The sequence below is a fragment of the Nilaparvata lugens genome, chromosome X, assembly GCF_014356525.2.
Source record: "Nilaparvata lugens isolate BPH chromosome X, ASM1435652v1, whole genome shotgun sequence".
NCBI lineage: Eukaryota > Metazoa > Arthropoda > Insecta > Hemiptera > Delphacidae > Nilaparvata > Nilaparvata lugens.
The window spans coordinates 15788883-15812932 of NC_052518.1; the positions used below are offsets into that span (position 1 = coordinate 15788883).

The following is a 24050-nucleotide window of genomic DNA, read 5'->3' on the forward strand; positions in this document are numbered from 1 at the left end:
CATGATTTTTGGGTGTTGGTCTGTGTATGTGTGTATGTCTGTGAATACGATAAATCTATTCCTAATTAACCGATTGACTTGGAATTTTAAGGTCCTTATACCATGAGGACCCGAAAAAAAATTCAATAAAATTCAATTCAAGATGGGGGAAAAAATGGCGGATAATTACTAAAAAACCATGTTTATCACGGTTTTCTTGAAAACGGCTCTAACGATTTTCATCAAATTTATACCATGGGTAGCTATTTATAAGCCCTATTAACTGACATGAGTCTCATTTCTTGGAAAATTGCAGGTGCTTCGTAATATTCTTGAGAAAAATGGCGGATAATGACTAAAAAACCATGTTTTTCACGATTTTCTCAAAAATGACTTAACCGATTTATTTCAAATTCATACCCTATATAGTTATTTATCAGCTCTATCAACTGGCATGAGTCTATTTCCTGGGAAACTAATGGGGTCCACCCCATCCTTGAGAAATGGACTTTGTAAACTGACATGAGTCTTTTGTCCTTCTCGTGCATGAGGTAGGTAGGTAGAGCAATTTATAAAAAAAACACATAGTCGAGATATTTCATCTGTAGAACAGCTGTTTTGACGACTTTAAAAAAATCATCGAATTTCACAATTTACACAAAGGAAAAAGTACTCTGAAAACAATTATAAATATACACTTATACAGTAGTCTGATCGTAGTTTCAATATGTTGCCGCCAATCGTCATTATGTTATTCCCCTAAATTATTCTCGTTTAAGAATGAGGCTTACAGTTCAATGAGCAAGGAAAGTTGTGTTTCGCTGAAACGAATGTAAGGAGTCTCTCAAAAATGATCCGTGGAAATACAGCTCAGTTCAGGAACAGCAGAAAAATAGGATAGTTTTGAAATAATTAAAAAAGAGTGAAAAATATTTTACTAAAAATAGATTTGAAAACATCTTTCCTTGTCATTATTATATGAAATATGTACTCAAACTTCAAAGTTCAGTTTTTTACATTCATTCAAGTGACGACGCTCATTTTTACACATTCCTATAATAATAATTCTTGTCTCTGGAGATTATACGAAATTATATGACATGCGTTCATTATAATTTCGTTTGGTATCGGCACATTTCAATACAAATTATTGCTAGTTTCACATCTTCAGTGAGTTCAGTAATCTGAGCTGGCAAAATTGACAATGAAATATCAGCGATACCAGAATGTTATTGATTTTAAGCTACGTTGACACAGTAAATTCGTCAAATTCATCCTGTGTCAGCTTATCACCAACGTCTAGTATAATATTCACTTATTTATTTCAATTTTTCCTTGTGCTTCCCGTTGATGAAAACAAAAAATTATAAACGACATCAATCCTCTACAATTAGGAAGGAGGTCCTCACGACTCATAAATTCCAAAAAGTTAAACTGTTTGTAACGAGTCTATCCCAAGGATGGTGGTCCCATCAGAATGAGCCACAATCAAAAAGAAAGCAAACAGGAAATTATATACATCATCCCAACTTCGATTGGTTTTTACTTTCCTTGCCCTATTACCATAGGTAAGGAAAGTATTGCTTTCCGAAAAAAATTAAGGTTCCCCAATTTCTAAATTTCTATAAGTTTCAAGGTCCCCTGAGTCCAAAAAAGTGGTTTTTGGGTATTGGTGTGTATGTTTGTGTGTGTGTGTGTGTGTGTGTGTGTGTGTGTGTGTGTGTGTGTGTGTGTGTGTGTGTGTGTGTGTGTGTGTGTGTGTGTGTGTGTATGAGTGTATGTGCGTCTGTGTACACGATATCTCATCTCCCAATCAGCAGAATGACTAGAAATTTGGAACTTAAGGTCCTTACACTATATGGATCCGACACGAACAATTTCGATCAAATGCAATTCAAGATGGCGACTAAAATGGCGAAAATGTTGTCAAAAACAGGGGTTTTCTCGATTTTCTCGAAAACGGCTCCAACGATTTTGATCAAATACATACCTAGAAAAGTCATTGATGAGTTTCATCAACTGCCACAAGTCCCATATCTGTAAAAATTTCAGGAGCACCGCCCCATCTATGCAAAGTTTGATTTTAGATTCCCAATTATCAGGCCTCAGATACAATTTAAACAAAAAAAAAAAATAAGTGGAAAAGATTTAGCATGAAAATCTCTACAATTTATGTTAAGTAACATTTTCACCTAAAATTGAAAATAAGCTCGAAATGCGAGAAAATAAGATTATTCAATTGCAAACTGTTGGCAACTGTTGATTCTATTAAATCATTCACTATGAAGAGATAGCAGACTTCGTGTGTCTGCAGCGCTATTGTCCTGTCACCAGATGTCTCAGATCTTAGAATAGTAGATTTGATATGCGCGGGAACACTAGCGTCAGTTGATCAATTTTCATAACGGAAAGGAAAGTTGTGTGAGTGCGCCACACCAGAATTTTTCATGTTTATCATCATAAACGAGATTCATTTTGTCCGATAGTAATCGTGATAATTAATACTGATGAGATTATGCCCAAGATTGATTGAAGATGATGTAGATTGATATTATTTTGTCGACAATAACAACTGATGTGTTATTGAGATTCGTTATTTCACAAGAATGTTATTAACAAAAAATGATTTTTCATCTTTGTTTGATACGAGTACCTAATATGAGTACATAAAATAAGTACTTAATAAGGGTGGATGTAATTCAACATAAATAGTTTTGAGAAAAAAAACAACATCAGTTGATTTATTCAGTTAGTTAATTGAACACTCATTACTTTGAGATCTGCAGTAATGGCAAAATGAGATGTTTCAAAATCTGATAGTTCCAATATTATTTCTTACAATAATTACTTTAATACCATCCTTTTTAGCATACTCCATCCTATAAGACTGAATTCGAACATATCAAACCATATCCTCAAAGTATGAAGTATGATCACCAAATGTTACAAGCATTTTTACTTTCCTTGCCCTATTACCATAAGTAAGGAAAATATTGCTTTCCGAAAAAATTAAGGTACCCCAATTTCTAAATTTCTATATGTTTCAAGGTCCCCTGAGTACAAAAAAGTGGTTTTTGGGTATTACTTTCTTTATACTTTAAGGAAAGTATTGCTTTCCGAAAAAATTAAGGTACCCCAATTTCTAAATTTCTATGTTTCAAGGTCCCCTGAGTACAAAAAAGTGGTTTTTGGGTATTGGTCTGTGTGTGTGTGTGTGTGTGTGTGTGTGGTGTGTGTGTGTGTGTGTTTATGACTGTGAACACGATAACTCCATTCCTAATTACCCGATAGACTTGAAATTTCAAAATTAAGGTCCTTATACCATGAGGATCCGACAACAAGAAATTCAAATTCAAGATGGCGGATGATTACTAAAAAACCATGTTTTTCACGGTTTTCTCGAAAACGGCTCTAACGATTTTCTTCAAATTTATAGCATGGATAGCTATTTATAAGCACTATCAACTGACATGAGTATCATTTCTGGGAAAATTGCAGGAGCTCCGTAATATTCTTGAGAAAAATGGCGGATAATTATTACTAAAAAAAACATGTTTTTCACGATTTTCTCAAAAATGACGACCAATTTTTTTCAACTTCATACCCTGTATAGTTATTTATCAGCTCTATCAACTGGCATGAGTATTTTTCCTGGGAAACTAATGGGGTCCACCCCATCCTTGAGAAATGGACTTTGTAACCTCCTTCTCGTGTATGAGGTGAATGTGTTTTCTAAGGGATTTATATTCAAAAAATTAATATTTTATAAAAAGAGCAGTTTATAAAAAGAACACATAGTCTAGATATTTCATCTGTAGAACAGCTGTTTTGACGACTTTCAAAAAAAAAAATCGAATTTCACAATTTACACAAAGGAAAAAGTTCTCTAAGAACAATTATATATACACATATACAGTAGTCTGATCGTAGTTTCAAATATGTTGCCGCCAATCGTCATTATGTTATTCCCCTAAATTATTCTCTTTAGAATGAGGCTTTCAGTTCAATGAGCAAAGGAAAGTTGTGTGAGTGTACCCCACCAGATTTTTGTTAACGTTATTGCCTGTTGACTTTGACATTTGCATAAATAATGATATCGATTATCTCAGGGAATGGATTCACATTATCATAATGATCACAACATTCAAAAGAGCAAATACACTTGTCAGGGTACCAGCCCCAAAATATGTAAAAAATAATTAATTAATTGCCTTGGTGAATGAATATTACATCAATCTCTATTGATGTAATCTCTATTATAGTATCACGTTAACATCCAGTAGAAAAGTAATTACACTTTTCTGGGTACCAGCCCCAGAAAAGTATTTATGATTGAATATAACTAATTTGTAGTCTTGGTCTGTCTGTCTAATATTACAATCTAATTTCAACAACACATTTTACATAAAAATCCAACTATACAATGCATTACAACGCAGCCCGTAAATGATACCTTTTGGGCACAAATTTGTTAAATCTTCATCCAAAATTTGTTGGTTCAGTTAACGGAATTTTTTCAACACTCAACAACCAACACCAACTGATCAACGATACCTACAACTAATGTGATCGATTATTACCTAAATACTTATATTCTATAATTTAAAATTCCTTTCCTTCTTACAGTGAAGTTCTCTATCACAAAATTATTCGACTCTTTTAAAAGCAGGAGAAAGATGGTGAATAAGTGAGTTCTGATTGGAATCAATGGTTTCTTCTGGGTAGAAGTAAATAGTAATAGTTCTATTAGCACGAATTAAAACAGAAGAGTTAATACCGAATATAAAGTAAATAAAGGAAGACAGAACATGTCAAGCCAAAGTGTGACAGGTAGGAAGACGGCTTGGGGGGAATCACGGCGAGAAGAACAATTAGATAAGGATAAATTGTGAAATAATCCAAGAAATATTTCAGGAAGCTACGATAACAATAAAGATAGATTTAACAGTGGACAATATAAAACAGTGATAATTAGGACAGTCGTTGAAATGATTATAGAAATAGTTGTACAGTAACATATTATGTATATACTGAGTGATAATCAGGACAATGATAATTAGGACAGAGTGATAATAATGACAGTGATAATTAGGATTCGTATGTACATACTGAATGATAATTAGAACAGTCGTTGAAATGATGATAAAAATGGCTGTACAGGAACGTATGTACATACTGTGGAATAATCGAGAAGATACTTATGTACATACAAACCGCAAAGTAATAGGAAAGGTTTGTCAGATATCAACTGGTCTTGAGTACTGTTTTTAGGTCGTCGGGTAACGTACATACAATATCGTCGACTCTGAGCTGTAGTTGTTGTCTGATCTCCTTACTGAGCGGAACCTCTTCAGACTCGCACTGTTGCAAGCGGCAACGGATCTTCAATATCATATCGACTACTTCCACTTCCTGCTTGCCCTGAACCCAGTCCTTCAGATCCTGCAACACAGTCATCATTCAAATCGCCTCTAGCACGCATACCAAAACAGTTCAATTTTCCTAGACAACCAAGTGTTTTATTGGAACGACAACTCACAGCATCTGACAGGGCTTCGAGTTGCAGAATTTGCAGTTTGTGGCTCATGCCTTTGTAGCGAGCGTTGAACCAGCCGCTGAAATTCGGCGAGCGAAAGAAGCGCCGGTACAGTCCGATCCAATCGCCTTTGATGCCTGATGTCAGCTGGGGACCCGATGTCTCCAACGAAGCTATAAAGTCATCTGGGTTGAACGGCCACGGACTCGGAGCAGCCTGCATCAATCAACACGTTTATTCTCTTCAAAAGTTCGGTAAAATACATGTTCAAGATAGACAATATTATTAAATGAATAATTGGACGAAGGAGTAAATAGGGCAATCAATATATGTATTAATAGGTGGATAAATAATCTTATAAAATAGGAAGAATATACAGAAGAGAATACAGTAGGTGTGTGAGAAAAGTAATGAGACTGATTTCATACTAACCAGAGTTTTTATTTCTTCAATGTTATCACTTCCAAGTTCCCTTCAGCAGTTATTATAAATCGGCGGAGCGTCATTTCCACTCTTTGTAGCAGCGCTGGACGTCTTCAATTGGTAAGGCTTTCAACTGGTCAGTCACAGTCTTTTGAATGTTTTGAGAGTTTCAAAATTACGATCTCATGCTCATTACTTTTCTCACACTTCTCGTATGTGTCATGAAGGCGGCTCACACATATGAGCAGCAAGCAATAAGCAACACTAGTGCACGACTTTCACGACCATTTTTTTTCACCGACGAATGCAACAGCTGTTTTTCACGTGCGGATGAAGTTGTTTTGGCATGTGCAGTCATTACATTGTGTGATTGCTAGCGCAACTCTCAATGCAACAAACAATCAACAATACTCAACCAGCATCATTTCTTCTGAATCTGATTGTCCATTCAACCACAAACTAGATCAATATAACATCGCTGTCACCTGTGTAGAGCAAACATATGTCTCTTGCTATATGACAAGCTTGTTTCATAAACGCCTGCTTCATATTTTCTCGATCTTCACTGAAAAAATTTGAAACATTTTCTTGTTCATAAAGCAAATTGTTGTCAGACAAATGAAAATGTCCGATAGATTATCATTCAACATGACATTTGTTCAAATTATGGAGAGGTACAAAATATATAATTATGACTATTGCAGGCAAGACTACAGTATACAAGATTATACTTACTAAAAACATGAAGTTCACTTTCATGTAAAACATTTCAAACAACTAGTTTCGGCCTACTTTGGCCATTTTCAAATGTAAATGCAAATTGTTGAAAAGTAGTCCATACAAGTGAAGTGATTTCAAGATTATACTATAGAAAAAGCTTTAAGTGAAATTACAAATAAAAATAAAACCCTTAGCTAAGATAGTGTTTTATGGCAGTCGTTAGGTCATGTCAGAGGCCTGAAATTGATCAGGTGCTACCTGAAAACTCTGGATACCAGTCCTGAGCCTACCAGATCACACGATATTATAATTATTTATTTTCCATGTGTAAAATTGTCTCTTATTTTCATATGAAGTTATGGAGAAAACATGCTCTTTTTAATTGAGACAGCTGACTCTTCTTCATATTGATATTTTTAAATTTCGTGATAGAAATGCTAGTTTGGCCGTGCACTGATGTTGCTTGTTCCTCAGATGAACGAACCGACTAAATACCATCATTTCAAAAATATCATCATTTTAAAATAACATGGTTCTTCAAGTGATTATAACTACTATACTAGAGATAAATATTGGGAAAAGAGATTACAATCGGTTATAGCTCACCTTATAAGGAGAAATATTCTTTTGCAAAGGCATCAATGTACTCATATACCGTTCCAAAGGTATCATGAAACTGTGTGTGAGTTCTAGGAGGTATTTCCTGAGTAGCGCTGACTGCACCTCACTTGGTCGATTTGTTTCAATTCCTTTCAACAGTTTTTTCACGATTGATTTGTCTTTTTGTAGAAATGAAGTATACTGAGTGTAGAGACCAGGATTACAGTCGAGCATTTTCAAATTACTTCCCTTTTTCAGCTTATGTTTCTGAAGGGCGTCTGGAAAATAAAATGATTCAATGAAGATAATCTTATCAAGTTTTATTGCTCCCATTGAACGCCATTTCAAAATCTTTGAGCTTTTGGCGCACACTTTTGAAGCTTATTTCCACCAAAGTGTGGCGTTTACTAGCTGCTTAAATGAACAAAGGCTGCTCTACAAAACTTGAATTCGAGAGAAATGTGCACTTCTTCTACTTCATCACTCTTAAATATTCAATAAGAAATCATTCAACTAATGGTTATCAAACATAATTTTAATGATTTGTTGGTTATGTATTCTGTTACTATGCCACACCAACAGCTATCTACGCATGCGCAGATGTTTCGTCCTATCGACCAATGAGAGTTCTTTGATGTGGTAAATAATTGTGTAACGCCCCACGGTCACAATGCAAGGCAGGATTCATTTACTGGTAATTGGGTTTTAGAACATTTACTGTCAAAATAGCTACCATGGGACGTGAAACTTTTTACCGTAAATTGTGACTGGAACAATTTACCACTTGGAACAATTTTACCGCGTTTCCCCAATAAGAATACATCGAAGATGTGAATCCACTACTAGAGCATAGTATCAGCATATTATGCTATTCTTGCATAATATGCTATTGTTTCTCTATGATAGTGTGATTCTATTTCTATTTCTGCGGTTGCTAAACATTCAATTTTTCTAACCATGTATAACCCGATGCCTAATTTTTTGCAGACGGTATTCACATGCTTGTTCCATGCCAAGCCACTATCTATTGCAATGCCCAAGAATTTGACATTGCTCTCTTTCATTATCTGATTTTCTATTGACGGAACGCTTCTTTTGCTAGAATTCACCTGAACTGTCCTATATGGTTAGCAAGGCCATTTCCATTACATTATTCTTGTATATAATGTTGACATTCGTGACCATTTCGTCAGCCGTGTTGCTAGAGACTAGAAGCGTTGAGGCGTCGCGTACATTATTCATTTCTTATTCCAATCTTCTATGTACAAAAGAGAGTCGTTCATGAAGAGGATGAACAGTACTGGCCCAAGGACAGATCCCTGCGGGACTCCACTTCGTTCAACTCCATTTCAAAATCAAATTGAATCAATCAACTTGAAAACAAAATCAAGTAAATTTCAAATATTTGTTTCCTAATCGGTAGACTTGTGTGGGTACACTTTGATACTTTGATAAATAATATATAACTTGGAGCTCACTGAAAGCACTTATGCAACTCAACTAATCTTCAACATTATCAAGAAACAAGCAATATACAATGTTAGAAAGTGCCAATTAAAAAATCACCTGGTGCATAATTACCAAGTTTGAGATCATTTTTTCATTTTGGTGTTTGGTAAAAAAATGTAATTAAAAAGATATAGAAAGAACTAACTTGACTACCCTGTATTTTTGAGCAAAGACTTCACTCAATCCAAGTTATAATCAATTTATCTTTGAAAAATGTATTTATTCTTACAAGGCGTTCATTACATTCATGTAAAACGACAAAATTGGATGATAGAGATGTCTTAGTCCTAGCTCCGCTTCAAGATAATTACATTTTGAAACCATAAAGAATTCGCCTGCATTCTCAACTTCCTTCCAATCTTGAATGAGAAAAATAATCTGATTTCAGTTCAAAATTGATCAGCAGTCGAATATGTATGTCTACGCTAATATTAAATTAGATACTTACCAGGTTTTGTAGAATCGGCCACTTTGAGAATATGAGGCCAATGCTGAAGCGTTTTAGCGAAAAATGGATTGGTAACACCCAATATTATAGGAGGTGGAGCGTGTGTACGAGTAGTATACTCTTTGAATTCGCTGTCATGGATGGTGAAGTACGGCCTGTAGTCTGCATAATACATTAGAGGCATAATCATACTGGAAAAGAGAAATAATATATTATTAAAAACGTTGGAATAATCTATAATATAAAAATAAAGGAAAGAACTGGTAAATACGTGTACGGGATAGGAAATACACGAATCATCACGTCTGAACTACTCAACTGACTAACTTAAATTTTGCCATATAGGTTCTTAAATCAACGAGGATGGTTATAGGTCTTTTTTCAGTACTTCAAGATTTCAGTACGTCATATTTTCAGTTTGTCAAGACAGTCTAGTTTGTTATACATTGATTGAGATTGGTCATGACAAAATAGTGTATTCAAAGGTTTTATCTTCTACCTTCTTATTCTTCTTCTATCTATATATTTTTCTTTTATATCTTTTTTACTATATAGAGAAAGGATTAGGCTTATAAATGCACGGGATGGGAAATACGTGTTTGACGCGTCATCACGTCTGAACTACTAAATTTATTAACTTGCAATTTTGCATACAGATTACCAAGGATGGTTAAAGGCCTACTTCCATTTATGTTAATCGAATAATTAAAACAAATTTATTCGATTTGAGATGCAAAGTTTACGTAGATGAAAGCCTATATCAAATAGTTTTTCGATTGTAAATAATGATTACAGTTCTTAATACTTTCAATATCAGCAAGGAGCTATAAAACTAAATTCAGAAGGAACTATAAAACTAAATTCAATCTGTGCTTTAAACAGACTCTTGTGGAGCACGGGTTACCTGCTGGTGTACAATAAAAATAATTAGAATTACACTTGACAATGGCACTGCTCAAAACTAGCTGTGTTTATATAACAAAGGTACAAATAATTTTCTATAATTACTAAAAATAATTAGATATGTTGGAGTAATGTATATACTCCGATTTCGTCAGTCAAGGAGTTTTCTAACCTAACCTTACTGCAGTTTAAGCCACCTCTAACGGCGTGTTTAGTTCTTGGTGAAATTGGTCCTAACAGTGAATGAATACATAGTGGAGCGGCGAAGGCTGAGGATAGCTAAGAGTGTTGAAAAGTAATGCATGTATCTCGATGTCTCCGCTCCCTTTTACCCTACCTCCACCGCTCCACTATGTTTTGACCCTAACATAAATATTACATTTTATAAAGCTCCTTTGTATTTAATTTGTTTTATGTTTGTTTCAGGCATGAGCCTATTAGATGAGTCTTCAATTTATTCATATTCAAATGTTATCTTTGACGTTTTTTTACAATTTAAATTGAACAAATTAATAATTGTATACTAACCTAACTAGTGCCTGCACCATTTGCGAGGTTTTCGTGGGAGATGAGGCCATAACAACAATAGGCTCGGCAATCAGCACCAGTTCCCATAACAGCTGGATATGGTGAACAAAATTTACGAAGCAGTCGAAAGTGTTGATTTCATGAACAGATGGCAGCACAGTCGAGGCCGACAACAGTCCGTTGTACACTCCTGAACTAGTGCCCGAACATGATTTGTAGGTTTCACTCGGTATCTGAGCCTGTAACACGACAGAAAAAAGTTTAATAGTTTGTGCAACGTTCATTCTCATTACAGCAATATTCTCGCAGCAGGCGCTCAGGTTATTTTAACTATAATATAATGAAAAATTTATTTCATTTAACATATTGTAACCTTCTTATTTCCTGATATTATTTTGGCAAATAAAAATTATTATTATTATTTATTTACATTCACAACCCATAATTGATACTAAGAAGAATGTATACGGACCAAACATCAAGCATGCATTCTGTTTTCGATTTTTTGTTTACTAGGCCTACTGATAAAAATTTTCGAACTGAATGACATAAGTTGATTACAGCATATTTTTTTTTATTTTAGCTGTCAAATGCTTCATGCTCAACTCCTCCAAGCACCTTTTGAATGCTTTCGGGACAACTTCTGTTGCTGATATAATTACTGGGATAATCCTCACATATTCTAGAAGGAATAAAGACTTGATCTCTTCAGCAAGAGCAGCATATCAATTTTTCCGCCTGCACCGTTCTTAAATTGTGGTTGAGAGTACTGTCACATTAATCATGTAGGCCTTGTTCATCTGTTCTACCAGAACTATTATAATTTATCTGGTCTGTTAGCTAGTCAGATCAGTTCTAATAGGCCGGACTTAATATATTTTGGGTCTTTGATTGAAGAGTTAATTTCTGATGTATCATCTTTGCCACATCATTGTGACGCTTCAAGTATTTCATTTCCACCAATGATAAGCAGCCCCCAACAATGTGATCAATTGTTTCTGGTGCAATTCCACATTTACGGCATTGGATATCTTTTATTGGATTATTTTCATTCAAGATACGCTTCCTATAAACCCTCGTTGCAATAATTCGATCCAGGGTTATCACAGCAAAACCCTCTGTCTCAGGGAACAATGATCCATTTTTCAGCCAAAAGTTTAACAGTTTACAATCCACATGATCTCGATTGATATGAAGATATTTTTGCCGTTTGGTTGCATTATTGACTATAACTGAATCGATTATCACTTGATCCTTGCAGCCATGAGTGATTTTTTAGGCTTACATCCGTTCCTTGATGATAGGAGTGGAACTTTTGTGAAGAGTTGTCAAGCAAGAAATGCATGTGTATATGGCTGGGTCAGAGGAACTTTCCCTTTCAAGGAGCAAAACAATATTTCCTTTAAACATCCAAACTGGGGCTACTGTTAATAGTATTGTTTATGATCTCCGTGAATGCTCTTGCTATTGCTGCATGTCTCATGGTAACCTTCTTGTACCAATAATTATTGTGTACAGCATATGGTCATTTTTCGACCCTGTGTTACTCCTATAGCTTTCTTTACTTCCTCAAGACCTATATCACCTTCTTGCATGACTCTCACCCCATGCATTGCACTAATTTCACTATTTACCCACTCTGCATTTGTATCATGTTCAACTGGCTCTTCCCATATACCAGACCAGAAATCAGTGACTGCCTCAATTGCTGGTCTTACAAGCATTTCCATTGCACTAGAACTCTTCAATCCCTGATAAAACTTATTCTCAACTGGAGCAAACAATTTCTTTTATACTTTTCTCTGCTGACTTTCTTTGTATCTACGCAACCTCTTTGCATAAACTGTCAACTTCTGAACCCTCAAATCCAGTATATATGTCAAGGTATTAATATAATTCAATTGTATTTCCCATTAAGGAGTTGCTTAACCATCCCAACCCAATAATTATAGTAATAGTTATTATTATTCTATTGCATTGTGATAAGGATTATTATCCTTCCGTTTTAGGATTAGTAACTTCGAATTGAAATTTTAAAACTTCTCAATACTAGATAATAGACTCAAGACACGAAAAGACTTGACGAGACTAGACTACACCAATCTCAAAACTGGATAACAATGGTCCTGAAAAGAGCTAGATTATTAAAAAGTAAATAGAACATCTATTTTCTATTGCCCATGCACTAGACTCTTAAGGGGAACACAGCAAAGACCACGCATTCATTTTGTAAACAAACTGTGAATACAGTTCCTTAGCACTATAAAAATAGTTTGGTTAATATAATTTGGCTACAAACATTATAGTCCAATATTTAAATAAAAAAAACTGAAAAAACCCAAAAAATTATCCAAAAGTCAGTTAAATACAAGTTACTGGTCACACAATGGGTGGCATAATATAATAGATATATCTAGAGCATGGAAGTATCTGTTGACTAGTTTCAACTCTGAAAGTTGTTCTTGCTTATGAAGCACACATCGATTTGAGGCGAAGTGTGTGTGTGAGAGAGAGAGAGAGAAGATGATGTTTTTGAAGTTTGCGACGCTCCAGTCTAATAGACTACGCCAGCTAGCGGGGCCGCCCAAAGGGCAGGGCGACTGGGGCGGTCGCCCCGGGCGCCGCGGTCTTGTAATGATTACCGCCCCAACATTATCGGTTCCTTTATTTCACCTTCACCTTAAAAGTCTTGAACCATTTTCTTATCAATCAATTTCTATGTATAACTCATTACTTATATATAGTGTAAATTGTGGCATAATAGAAACTTGAAGTTCACTGACTGAACTTTGGTAAATACAGTCACTTTACGCATAGCATAGCTAGGCGTATATTTTTCCAGTCATTGAGTGAGCCTGTGCGCGCCCACTGCCCCTGAAACCTGCAAGTTTTCATTGTTCGCTGGTTACACAATTTTTCAATTTAGGAATATCAACGGATATTTAAAATTAAATAGGTTTTAGCCTGCAGAATACAAGGTTAGAAAAGACTATGAGATAAGACAAGCTGGGCCGGATGGTTTAAATATGGAGCTGTTCAAGCATGGGGGACTCTTCTTCAAACTTCGCTTCCTCCATTTGATAAATATGTGCTGGAGATAATTGAGCATCCCAGAAGTTTGCAAAGTTGCTACAGTCAAATCTATTTTCAAGATGGGAGATAATAATAATAATAGTCCAGTTACTATATACATTGGTGCTTGCAATTTATATTGTAGTTCTGATTTTTTAATATATTATTCGGTTACATGAGAAAAGTCCAGAACCAATTTCTTTATGCAAAATTTCCTAGATACAGAGTGGCCCAAAAACCTCGTATTTCCAGTTCATTTTCCAGCTATTTCTGCCAAATCCAGTAATCGGACGGAAAAATTTGCTCTAACCTTTGTTTCAGATTATAAAATTCTGAATAAAATGAGATCATCCAGAACTCTCTATCTTCAATAAGTACTGAGTTATGATTTTTCAAAAATGAGTAAAATTTAAAGAAAAAATCTCTGATAAATTTTAGTTTTTGATCAACAATATCTTCCGATTGTTACCATTTAGTTAGATGTATAATTCAAAGTCCCTCTGGGCGTATTTTTGTGCCTACAATCTAAGATCAGGTAGAGCGCTCTATCTCATATAGATTTTCAGTTACAACTGACAACAATGCTCCTTGTATTATGAAAAATACCTTATTTTCGGCTTCAACCATCCGTCCGATTACTGGATTTGGCAGAAATAGCTAAAAACTGGAAAATTGAATGAAAATACGAGGTTTTTGGACCACTCTGTATCTAGCACAAGTAAATTTTGCATGAAGAAATTTGTTCTGGACTTCTCTCATGTATCTAAATAATATATTAAAAAAATCAGAACCAAAATATAAATTGCAAGCACACCTTTTTCTTTATGTCTATATTGACTGGACTAAGAAGTTCCTGTGAAAACTATAGAGGAATCAGCTTGCTAAACACTGCTTACAAAATCTATAGCATGATTATCAAGGAGAGGATGCAGCCCTTAATGGAATTTCTTCTCTTGGAGGAGCAATGTGGCTTTACTTTTGAATACTAACTTACCGCCCTATACTTGGAGGGGGGGGGGCGCATATCGAAATCTCGCCCCGGGCGCCTATTAACCTCGGGACGGCCCTGCCAGCTAGCCTTAGTAGCTTCAAGTTGACACAATTATAGCATAGTAGGCTATGCTGTACCATGCTATACACACTATGTAGCCAGTATTACATTAAGAAAACATTGAGACACAATGAAATATATAAATTAATCTTTTATTTTATCACTCCCTTTTATTAAACGAGCGTTGGCGAATTCTTACTTTTGACTCAAGGCCAAAGTCGTTGTTCGTCTGTGGGTTTGTTTGTCCGTATATTCTACAATAACTTTTTAGCAATTTGATCAATCAGCTTCAAATTTTGAACACATATTCTTGGAACCTTTTTACAGGTGAAGTACGTTGGACAACGAAGTTGACTCACTCCTTCACCTTTTTTCAGACGAAAAAGGATAGCCCCCTCCCCAATATAACTATATATAGTGTATGCTATAGATAGACTCAACAATCACGACAGAAAAAAATCATTTAAAAGTCATATGGAATATTGTGAATTGATTTCAATAGAAGTTGAAAAAGATTATGCGAGATTTTTTCAGAAAAGAAAATTTAAGGAACTGACAACTCATTTAAACTTAAATTCATGTAGTCTACTGATGAAATAAAATTGTAATTACATTATCCTTGACGTGACTTATTTATTGAAAAAAAAATCGAATCAAAATAAGTGGAACGGAGTTTGTGCACGTCAATAAATTTGCTATGCTATATTGATCGACAATTAATACAGTTAACTCATCAACAGTATAACAATTATAAACTCAGTAGGTATTTTTTAGATACGCATACAATAGGTAGTAAGGTAGAAAAGCTACCTTAGCTGGATAATTAATGTTATTAACTGGATTATTATATAACGGATATATTATTATATTCGCGGATTTAGAATAGGCCTACCATGAATTCTCTGCCATTCAACCTTAAAAGATGTATTAATTGGAGATACTAAAGATTGTCGAGAAATATGCATTTACAGCAAAATAGTATTATTATAATACCTAAACAAAATTTTCATGTAAATTATAGTCCTAAATAATTTTCAGGAAGATATTTACAATATTCATTTTGAATGTTCACCAAAGAAATTTGTAAATAAACACTTAAACTTCACACGATTACTTTTACACCAAAAAGCAGTAGGTAATGTATTTGATGTAATAAACAACTTGTTCACTCACAGATTAGTGTTCAATACAATACAACTACTGTGAAACAGAATGCGAAATTATATTATTCAAACTTGGATTGAAAGTAAATAGAATAAATCAAGTACTGAAAGCTGATGGAACGCCGGTAATCAACTCAAGTGGGCTGTAATAGTATATTTCGCACCTAGGGGCGAAAATGAGACTAGGACCAGAAAAGATTGAGAGCCGGAAAACACATTTTTGCCCGTGGTGCGAACGCTATTTTTCGCCACAAAAAAAAATATATATATATATGAGAATAATTGTTTATTAGGCACTTCCGAAAGCAAAACTGAAAGGTCATAGCTCTAGCAAATCTGAGGTAATCTGAATATCAGGAAATTGTCCAAGTATTTTTTTTCTCATTTCCAGTGGATAAAATATTATAAAATATGATCGGGAAAGAACAACAGGCATTGCCCAAAACTATTCTGTTCCCCAAATTTTGATAATGAATAACATGTTCGAAAAAATAGGTTGGTTTTAGTAGTTTTAATTAGTTCCAAAATTATCACCAGGTTTAATGGTAAACACAGTACTTGAGCTGGGTTTGGGTGGATTTCAATTTGTCTAAATAACCTAAAATATTATGTTCAATTATATTTTAATGTGGGAGGTTGAGTTTATACTTTTTTATTCTTTCAAATGGCAATAAGATGATATTATTATAAATGTTTTGATTCTTGAATAATAAACACAAATAATGAAAAGTTTTTTGATCAGCTGTTTTAACGCACTTGAAATTTGGACAATCTGAATGTCAACAATGCTTGTTATCGTCAACTGCAGAAGTTGAGGTTAGAAGTCCTATCCTACTCTGAAAATCGAATTTGAATAGTTTATAATATATCTTATTTGTATTTTATTCATCCAAATGAATTGATAATATCTTATTGCAGAATACTTTATTCAATTCTAGAAACATGAACTAATTCCGTTTCATAATAAACTATTTGAAAAAACGTTCAGCACCAAGGAAATTGCCCAAGTAGTTCCAAAATTATCCACCAGGTTTCGTGGCAAACGCTGTACTATGAGGTTAGAGGTCGGAATCTATTATACTCTGAAAATTGAATTTGAATGGTTTATAATATCTTCTTTTTATTTCATTCATCCAAATAAAATGATAGTATCTTATAACAAAATACTTGATTCAATTCTAGAAGCATAAACTGATTCCGTTTCATAAACACGTTCACATCAAATCAGAATCAGCTGATTTCAAGGTTATTTTACAGCCCTAGGGCCGTAAAAATGTTACCAATCATTTTCGGCCTCCATATGACGCACGAAAACCAGCTCATTACATCCAAGTGGGGCGAAAAGTGTATTTAAAAATGGCTACTAACTGCGCTCTGATCGTTTAATTGGCGGCGATAAATGTTTGAAGAATATGTAAAATAACTTACAAAATGATGTTTATGGCATCAGATTCACAAATAGTCTCAGAAAGCTTTATAACATGGGATAATTTCAGTCTTGTGGTCGCGAACTTGTCTAAAAAATATTTGACCCCAGCAGTTGGTAATGGATAAATTGTATAAAATAGGCTAGCTACCTGAATAACAGTGCCAAGCAGAGGAAGACTAACGGTGTCTCCCGGAAAAGGAAGCGGCCACTGATTGATTTCATGGCAGGCTGCTTCTATACTTGAGAAGCCACTCTTGAAGAATTCTGGAGCTATCAGTCCAATCACCTCCAAGAATAAGCTTATAAAAGGTAGGCGTGACAAAACGATGACACTCTGTAAAAAGTTAAACTTGTAATAAAATAAGATTGTAATTATGATACAGAAAAATTTAAATTCTGAGAGATCCTAAAAACATCTCTACAAATTTTGTAAAAAATTCAAATAGCATACAAAATATTTGAAAGCGTTACAATTCGTTCAAAATTGAATTAGAAGTATAATACCTGTTTAAACTTTATTCATGCTAACATACATATAATTTGACCTGAATGGAACTTACAATAGCATTCTACATCGAATTATAGTTCCAGTTTGAACTGTTTCCAATCCAAAATATACTATTCTTCGGTTTCGATGCCCTAATTATTGTAAAATAATTGAACTTGAGTAAATTCCTACAGTCTGATGATGACTGACAACAGGTCGAAAAACGATCGTCACTACCAATGTAAGTGCATTTTCACTCCATAAGTGTTTTTCAAATTCAAATTTAATTTTAATAGTGAAAAAGTATGGTTATGCAACAGAGTAAAATAATTGCTTGAAAAAACAACATTATTGTAGTAATACACAAAACAAATCATTTTTCATATAGGTTACTCACCTTCTGAAAATATCCTCTCGGTAAGGAAGGATCTTTTACTTGTCTGAAATAGACGAAGCCATAGAAGTAACATGAATCAGCCTGAAGAAAAATTGGACACTTTTGGTTGTACAATTGATGATGAGAAGATGGTGATTGTGGAGACAATCCGGCCGCTTGACGAATTCTGATATGGTATCTAGTATCTCCCATGCATCCAGAATTTGAATCTGGGAATGCAAGGTAGCATATGTTTGTCTTATCTTCCTCTAGAAGAACGGCAGTTGGAGGATATGTATACTGAAAATAAAACTTATGTTAGATTTAATGTAAATATTTTGCTGAATTAAGAGATTAGATTTTTATTGCAGTAAAAAATGTAAGAATTAATCGAATTCCTCTATTACTGCTGTTTTTCACTAATTCTTCTGGTAATTCAATAGCGAATGCAGGAGAGGTGAACGTAATTAATTTGACGCTGATTAGCCTACTGCAAGGTATTATTCGTAAACAACTGTGCTTGTTATACATATTAGGTCTAGCTATTATTTTAACCAACCAACCATTTTACTAAAGCGATTCCATAATTTGTATTTTTATTCGCTTGCCTGGGTACAAAACTCTTGGAGAACACCATCAGTTCTCACTACTTGGTATACCTACCAACTTGAAAGGAAGATCGAATAGAACGATTTTGTTTTTCTACACAATTTTTCTCATATATACGATGCATAATAGTGAATTTGAAAAGAAGCATTCATATTTGTTGTTGTCAATTATTTCGAGATGGCATGCGCACAGATTCAATCATTATAGAAAGTACCATTATAAAGTTACAAACAGAGGTTCTATGGTAGGAAAAGGGTGGAAAATGTGAGGGTTAGTGAATGAATGGAGGTTTGTGAGTTTGTATAATAGTGAAATATGTTGTATGAAGTATAGCTGATTTGATCATTTGAAATATTATATGGTTGAAGTCTTTAAGTTGTATATTCCAGATAAATATAATATATTTAAATTACATTTTATTTTTTTCAAGTTTGAGTTAAAGTAATTTTATTTTTTATTTTAGTTGAAGTATAAAATTGAATCTTAACAGTCTCGAGCCTTACTTTGTTGTTTTGACAACCCTCTGATACTTATTAATTTCCCCAGCTTCAATGTTATAAAATCGACATAAATTTTAGCTGAAAGTTGAGTTAATCTACAATTCTTATTGCTGAACGATTGCTTCATAGAAAACACTTGAAAACATCCCTGAATCGAGGTACTTAGTAGTAATCAGACAGTTTATTTACACCAAATATCTGACCAACTTTTGAATCAGACATATCAATAAATAAGTACATGAAAAACATTCAAATTGTAAAAAAATACATGAACTCTCAAATAAACGAACGAAAAGTCTGAAGATAAACTATTCAAAGAGTTTCTAGAATAAATTATTGTATTGATTCAAGAACTTATTGGGGACACATATATTTTTCCAAATTTCATTCACAAATTCAATATTAAAATTGCTAGTTAAAAAATATACAGTGAGATTCATTTTAAACTATCGAATTAGTAGAAGTGTACAAACATTGTTCATTCACACAAGTCACAGCAGACTTGAAATTGACTAGGTATTTGGAACTAGTGTAAATTGATACTATTTAGTGAGAGTAACCAAATTACTTCATAATTGAGTGAATAACTTCATTATTATGCAAATCAGAATTTCAATTTTCTCAGATCTCTTCTGTCTCACCTCTAATGCCTGTCCAAGTTCCAAGTCAAATGTCACAACACATATGCAGTGAATCCAACTGGACAATCTTTCCCATGATAAGAGTTTCTTTTTATTTTCCTTCTTGGAAAATAAATCTCTATCAATAATTTCTCTTTCCATTCCATAGAACTTTGACCTGAGGAAAGAGCAGATTATTAAAATCGAAATATTCCAGCTATTGTACTTAAAGACAAGAACTGTATATTATAGAGTAGAATAAGTAGCATGTTTTTGAAGAATATCTCAGAACCCCTTTTCAATTGCAGATCACTGAATTAAAACAAAAACTTCAATATTCACTTCTCATATCAATATCTATCTAGTATGATTTTTAGCATAGCGCATTCTAGCCTTGCTGTCACAACTAGATTAGAGAGAGCATTGTTGCTGTGATAATATTCATTTATATCCACTACCATATTTTGACTTTTATGTCCATGATAACAGATTGTGACCCTGAAGAAGGAAGCTTCTGTTAGAATTTTTGATGTGACAGTACTTTGATCATTTATTTGTCGTTCTTGGAGTGAACCAACTTGAATAGTTTTTTCCATTGAACTGGGAGTCAAATTTAACGCGAATTGTGTTTAATAATTATAAACACAGAAGCGGACGCTAATCCAATAGCTCTACCAAACTACACACTTTACTTGTAACTCGAGGAATAGAAGCGTAATGATACTACAGGATATATAAATTATCCAAAGAGAAAAATAGTGAAAGCTAGGTAAGTTAATTCAGCTATCCTGGAAATATTGTCATCAGATAATCCTGTCAAGAATAATTTAAAAGTTGGAAGATTATCCAAGAAATACGTAGATGTGATAATAAATGAGATATAGTAATTCATTGTTTCAAAGTAAGATATGGAAGAGTTTTTAATCTGTCATTGATTGAAAAGATCGTTTTATTGAAACTGATATCTACATAATGTTTCCGAGCTCCCTATAAATAGTCAAACTATATTCCCTACTATTTTCAAACTGTCAACCGAAAGTCATTTTTCACTCACACAGCCGGAGTTTTGTTTTTTCACTATTTTTTTCAGAATGATGGCTTAATATACGGAAGTGAAACCTTGCACAATCATTCACAACTGGACAGAGCAACGAAAAAAATATGACTATTTTTCAAATTAATACAATAAAATGGCGGCCGTTCAACACTTTGTTTCTTGAATAACAAAATAATCGTTGGTTCAACAAAAACAACTGTTTTAGTACATTTAAAAACAAATAGATTGACGCCTCATTTTTCAAGATTGACATTTTTCATTATTGAGTGAGATATGGCAGCTTTAGTGATACGTTACCTACCTTTAGAAGGTTATGACACATTTTAATATTGTTAGAAATGATCTAAAATCGCTTACTAATAGAATGTAAAGCAAATGAAGATTGTTGCATTATCGAGGCAGACTTTAGCGTTTAGCAGCATACCTTGGTCCCTTGGTGTGCACTGCAAAAAACCTTCAGTGGTCACCTGTCACTAAAGCTGCCATATCTCAATTAATATTTGTTTAATCTTAAAAAATGAGATGTCAATCGATTTGTAATTGAATTTGCTATAAAAAAGTTATTCTTGATTTTTTTTAATTCAACGGTTATTTGATTATTCATGAAATAAAGTTTTAAACAACTGACATTTTGTTTTATGAATTTGAAAAATGATTCTCGTAAATTATTTTGATGTTGTCTAGTCGTCATAAATGATTGTGCAGTTTGACTTCCGTAGGCCTATATAGAGCCAATATTCAGAAAAAAATTATTAAAGAAAAAACAGAATGGTGACTGAGTAAATAAGGACCTTCGGACAGTTTGAAAATGAATTTTACATATGTTTCGTAGGCCTACCAAGAAACAATGATCTAGAATATTGGTAGGGAGTTCAGAAACATCCTGTATAATCAATATGGTAATAAGCAAATAGTAATATAGTAACTAATTTAGTAAGCTTATGTGGAATTTTGTTAAGAAAATAAGTATTTTAAATAGTGTCAATCTATTCGAATACAATGTCATTTAAATTCTTAGTTACATTACAGAAGTAATTTGATTTTGAAATGTTATGTTGTTTACTATAAGATAATAAAACATTTTAAAGAGCATCAACAATTCTCATTAATACTACTTTGTGAATATTATTAACTGGGCCACAAAATAACATTGACTAACCTTATTTTCAGTCCAACAAAAGGAGCTTAGCTTTCCTTAGCTTCAAATTGAATCTCATACTTCATCTACCAATTATAATGGATATCAAACTTCATTCTCATAATTTAAATATTCAAGGTTTAAAGCTTTATCTTATCAAATAAAAAATACAGAACCAAAACTAATCTAATTAACAATCACAACCACAATCCACGAGACCCAGATCCAGTGCCTTTGTCATTTTGATTTGCCATTTTTCCAATGCTATATGCATGGAATGAAGAAACGAATGGTGGAATCTTAGACCAGTTATAGAATAGACACGGCCCATTGTATATTCATACCATTGATATAGAGAATAAGATTAAGAAGAGCGAAGTCCGCTATGATGCCACTGCGCTAGTGTAGCTACCAAAAATTTCGGGCAAGAAGTCGGGTATTTGTATTCGCTGTGTAGAAAAAGAGCCTTTTTCAAATGATAATATTTTTTTATTGAAGCAATGAAAAATATTCAAAGTATGGTAGTTTCATGCAGTGCTTATGGATGTACGAATCTGCATGCACCAGATAAAAATATTTCTTTTCATACATAAGTATTTTTATATTTTCATCGGTCATGTTTCATGCAGGCTAAGCCTAGTGCCAAATGATCGTTTCAAGGAATATTGTGCTTAGGTTGATTCATTATCATTTGCCAAGTAATAAAATATAAGTTTCGGTAATATTATAATAAATATTTTATTTCCATAGATCCAATATAGGTATCAATATTCCATTCCATTAATTTGTCTTATATTGTAATATTTTGTGAACTATGAAAATATTGTATGCTAAATTTGTATTATAAAAAATATTATTTGCTAAAATTGTCTATAAATTCTTCATCATTGCTATTGTTTTATTTTTTCCGTTCTTATAATATGTAGTTATTTACTCTCTTATATTAAATATAGGAGTATAGAGTATAGTTAGGTACCTATACTTAAGTTGCAAAACGAATGATAAACAGTTTCACGAAATATTGTGATAATGGTTAATTTATTATTATTTGCCATCTAATAGAATATACGGTAATATTAGCGATCTATAATTTTTGTTTTATTTTTCCCGTTCTCATAATATGTAGTTATTTATTATCTTATATTAAATATAGGAGTATAGAGTATAGTTAGGTAGGTACCTATACTCAAGTTGCAAAACGAATGAGAAACAGTTTCACGAAATATTGTGATAATGGTTAACTTATTATTATTTGCCATCTAATAAAATATACAGTAATATTAGCGATCTATAATTTTTGTTTTATTTTCTCCATTCTTATAATATGTAGTTATTTATTATCTTATATTAAATATAGGAGTATAGAGTATAGTTAGTACCTATAGGTACTTAAGTTGCAAAACGAATGGAAACAGTTTCACGAAATATTGTGATAACAGTTGATTTATTATTATTTGCCATCTAATAAAATATACAGTAATATTAGCGTTCTATAATAAATGTTTTATTTTCCATATCCTACATGTAATAGGAAAATATTGTGAAAATGAGATTCATTTGCTAATAGAATGGATCAAAATCTGTAGAGAGGTAGGTTCACTAAATTAGATGTTTGGTCGAGTTAAAAATAATGTTCAATGAACAAATCATTGTATCATATGGTAATGGAAATGACAAAAAGTTGAAAAAATTATATTGAAATCCATCAAGTATGTCAAAAGATATAACGCAATGAAAGTCGATGTTTTCCCATATAAGTCTGTCTGGGCGCCTGACTTCTTGCCCGATATTCAATGGCGACGAGAAATGAAGGAGGCATCATGCTTCCAAACGCTTGAAGGTATAGCTTAGTCATCTAACTATATATATCAATGATTCATACTGAAAGTCGATGAAGCCAAC

The 24050-nt window shown here is 33.4% G+C and overlaps 1 protein-coding gene across 1 annotated transcript; it reads right to left on the reverse strand.

Moving 5' to 3' along the window:
• Nucleotides 1-4009: 4009 nt before the first annotated feature.
• Nucleotides 4010-22400, reverse strand: LOC111062735 (protein DENND6A). Its single transcript, XM_039442503.1, has 9 exons — nt 22170-22400; nt 19975-20131; nt 18246-18524; nt 17510-17695; nt 10647-10885; nt 9216-9406; nt 7265-7536; nt 5519-5731; nt 4010-5421 (listed from the first exon to the last, which is right to left on the reverse strand). Exons 2-9 carry the CDS (start codon nt 20113-20115, stop codon nt 5224-5226), a joined length of 1719 nt encoding a protein of 572 aa, XP_039298437.1. The 5' UTR covers nt 20116-20131; nt 22170-22400; the 3' UTR covers nt 4010-5223.
• Between the last annotated feature and the right edge of the window lie 1650 nt (nt 22401-24050).

Excerpts from the sequence above, each read along its gene's own strand:
- LOC111062735 (XM_039442503.1), bottom strand. The coding sequence starts at position 20,115 with ATGGAAAGAGAAATTATTGATAGAGATTTATTTTCCAAGAAGGAAAAT. Across the intron at positions 10,886-17,509 it reads TGCTTGGCACTGTTATTCAG|GCTCAGATACCGAGTGAAAC; the intron begins GTAGCTAGCCTA and ends GTCGTGTTACAG. Across the intron at positions 5,422-5,518 it reads TCGAAGCCCTGTCAGATGCT|GATCTGAAGGACTGGGTTCA; the intron begins GTGAGTTGTCGT and ends ACTGTGTTGCAG.